The 2,807-nt window shown below is 53.7% G+C and overlaps 1 protein-coding gene across 1 annotated transcript in view; it reads right to left on the bottom strand.

Annotated features, from left to right (window-relative positions):
- ASH2L (ash2 (absent, small, or homeotic)-like (Drosophila)) overlaps window positions 1-2,464 on the bottom strand; it is a gene marked incomplete at both ends in the record, with an annotated part of 2,616 nt that extends 152 nt beyond the window's left edge. The window contains 6 exons of the mRNA XM_009878724.1: window positions 253-351; window positions 657-749; window positions 1,163-1,356; window positions 1,489-1,656; window positions 1,828-2,045; window positions 2,371-2,464. Of these exons, the coding sequence (XP_009877026.1) occupies window positions 253-351; window positions 657-749; window positions 1,163-1,356; window positions 1,489-1,656; window positions 1,828-2,045; window positions 2,371-2,464 (866 nt within the window). The remainder of the gene's footprint in view (window positions 1-252; window positions 352-656; window positions 750-1,162; window positions 1,357-1,488; window positions 1,657-1,827; window positions 2,046-2,370) is intronic.
- Between the last annotated feature and the right edge of the window lie 343 nt (window positions 2,465-2,807).

The following is a 2,807-nucleotide window of genomic DNA, read 5'->3' as shown; positions in this document are numbered from 1 at the left end:
CCTCATTCCTCTCCTACTCCTACCTGCACCCTGTGCAGGACCACCCAAACAAACACCCTGGGCCTGCGAGGAGAGCGTTCGTTCAGCAGTTTGCTGGAGCTACATCACACACGGGAACAGCTCCAGAGTCACCACACTAAATAATTCCCATCTTTCCTCTTCACTGGCTCGACACAGCCCCAGAGCGCCCCACTCTGCGCTGCTAAAACTACAGCGGGTTTGGCAGTTACCGCTCAGAGCTACGTTACTCACTGTGCAGCCTTTGTACAAAGAAATGGCAGGAAAATAAACTCCTTCAAAGATGTCTTTAAAGGCAATTCCTTGGCTGGCACCATTCTTGAAGAATATTATCTGAAAAGAAAGATGAAGAGGTTTTTTCCCAGCGATGCTAACTTTCATGACCTTACTGCTGGAGTACAGAGCAACCCTCGAGAGGCAGCTTAACCTGCACCTTTACCCGAGGCTGGGCACAACTTTACAAGCCAAGGTGCAGCTGGTTTGCTAAGTTCAGGTTTACTGGTGCTTTAATAAAAGCGTTCTGGTTTCTGACAAACAGGCTCCCCTTGTGCTCATTAAATGCAGGTGGTTAATAGGTTGCAGCAGGCTTGCTGCTATTCCTGAGTTCTGCATCCTCCACCCACTGACCCTTCACTCACCTGGCTTCCAGGTGCCTGCTTCAGGCTCTTCTCTGCTTTGTCCACAAAGTCTTTCTCTTCGAAGTACAAGTAGCTTTTGAATTTGATCAAAGCCTGAAATATTAGAAAACCACTAGTTCAGAAATCAGTCAGAGAAACGAGTGCCTTTAGTGACACGTTAAAGACCGGCAGAGCTAGCGGAGCCCCGCTCCGGACTGGGCGTGCCTGTCGTGCCAGAGTACCCGTGATTCACACGTCTCCAATATCTGAGAACCAGGAGGGGAAGTGAAGGTGTAGAGAGATGTGGGCATTCTCACCCAGCAGCCCACGCCGTCTCCCCTTGCAGAACCTCGGGATGGTTCTGGGTATTTTCTTTTCTCAAGGTCAATGCTTTGGACCTCTCCGCTCTGCACCGCGGCGGAGCGCAGGGGCAGGATGGGAAGGCTGCACCCAAAGGAGCAAAAGGGAGGCCAGAGCGACCTGTTTGCCTCTGTTCACCCATCTCGACAGGGAAGCCCACTCCTCACCTTATCTTTGTAAGTGTCAGGCAGTGACTTGGCAGTCTCGGTCTCTTCCGGAAGGCTGATGTAAAATCCCAGGATATCTCCCTGCCCGTAGCCAGATGAATAGTGTTTCCCTATCGACTGGTGAAACTTTGTTCCCTTTTTGCTGCGCCAGGAGTAACTGAACTTGTCGTACCCTAGAGGTGCCTGGAGGTTCCCTGCAGAAACCAATGTTTCTTCACAAACACGTAGAGCGCGGCACGAGCACCTCCACGTGCCTCACTTTGCGTTCAAGAACAGAGGGAACGGTTGGAAATCAAAGCCAAGAAACATTTGGTAAAATTATTTACCTAATGGCTGCGACCAGCCTAATCTGGCAGCTGTGTCTGGAGGCATCTCATCCATAGATATTTCGAAGTACCACGCTCCTTTCCGCACTCCATGCGAGGCTCGTACCATGGAGTAGCCCTTCTCACCGATAACGGTCAGTCTGTCGTCAGAAATCTTCAGCTGAGGAGCTGTGGCAGAGGAGAGAAGACGACACATGCAGTGGCAACAGAAGGGGAGCGAACGTACAGAAGCAGATTGAACACTTGCACCTCTTTAAGCGATCAGGTCTGAAACTAATCACTAAGGTGGATTAAGAGAAGGTGCCCCCTCACGAGAAGAGCGATTGGCCAGCTCCGTACCTCGGTCGTGCAGTGCCAGGAGGACTCGCTCGTACAGGCAGGCTCTGTAGAGGTCCCCAGGAATTGGCTTCCCTGCCCAGCAGTCCAGCTCCAGTTTCTCCGGGTCAGGCGCGTGGGGGTCCGGCTCGGCCAAGATGTACCGATACCCGTCTTTATTGAAGGGGTGTTCCAGAGGGTAACCATGGGGCGGCAAGCGCTGGGCGGAGAACAGCGGGTCGCTGCGGGACACAAGAACTGCGGGCTGGCATCTCGCAACGGTCACGAGTCAGCCCAGGACAACCTCTCACCGCCCACGCGCCGCCCCGCTCCCGAGGGCCTGGGTGAAATGAGAACGTACTCATCCTCGGCATGAGCACGTACTCCTCGATTTCAGGTCATTCCTAGCACGTGCCCTGTCCAGAGCATCACAGGGTTACGGTGTGACTCCCCACAGATCTTCCAAGGGCACTGACAGGTGGGAGGCAGCTTCAGGCATTGAGAGCAACGCCGTCCCTGTGCCCAGCACGCCGCCCCGCTGCGCCCCCGTGGCGTCCTTCCTCTCACCTTCTAGTTTTCTTGGCCGTCCCCGTGGTCCCTCCATCCTGCTGCTTGCGCTTCGCTCCCCGTCCCTTTCCGCTGCCTCCTGCGGCAATTCCCCCTGAGCACAGAAACCGCGGCACGTCAGGCGGCTGGCGGGCAGAGCGTGCCTGCGAGCGTGCAATCTCCACAGATAGAAAGGGGCAGAAGCCCCAGAGTGAAAGCAGTTGATTTTAAGCAATGTCACTGTCCCAGTGACACGCTCTGCTGGGGAAACACTCTGACACCACTAAGCAAGAAGCACTTAACGTTCAATTCCCATCTACAAAATAAAAGACACCTAAGTTGAGGAAAAACAGAAAGCAAGAGAGGTGTTTCTCTTCAGCATTACCCAAATCAGCACCATGACTGAACGGCGTATCGTTCTGGGCTAGGACACCCGATTTTTTACTCATAATTAACAC

Source organism: Apaloderma vittatum, unplaced genomic scaffold (genome assembly GCF_000703405.1).
Source record: "Apaloderma vittatum isolate BGI_N311 unplaced genomic scaffold, ASM70340v1 scaffold37981, whole genome shotgun sequence".
NCBI lineage: Eukaryota > Metazoa > Chordata > Aves > Trogoniformes > Trogonidae > Apaloderma > Apaloderma vittatum.
This window is presented reverse-complemented; position numbering and strand designations above follow the sequence as displayed.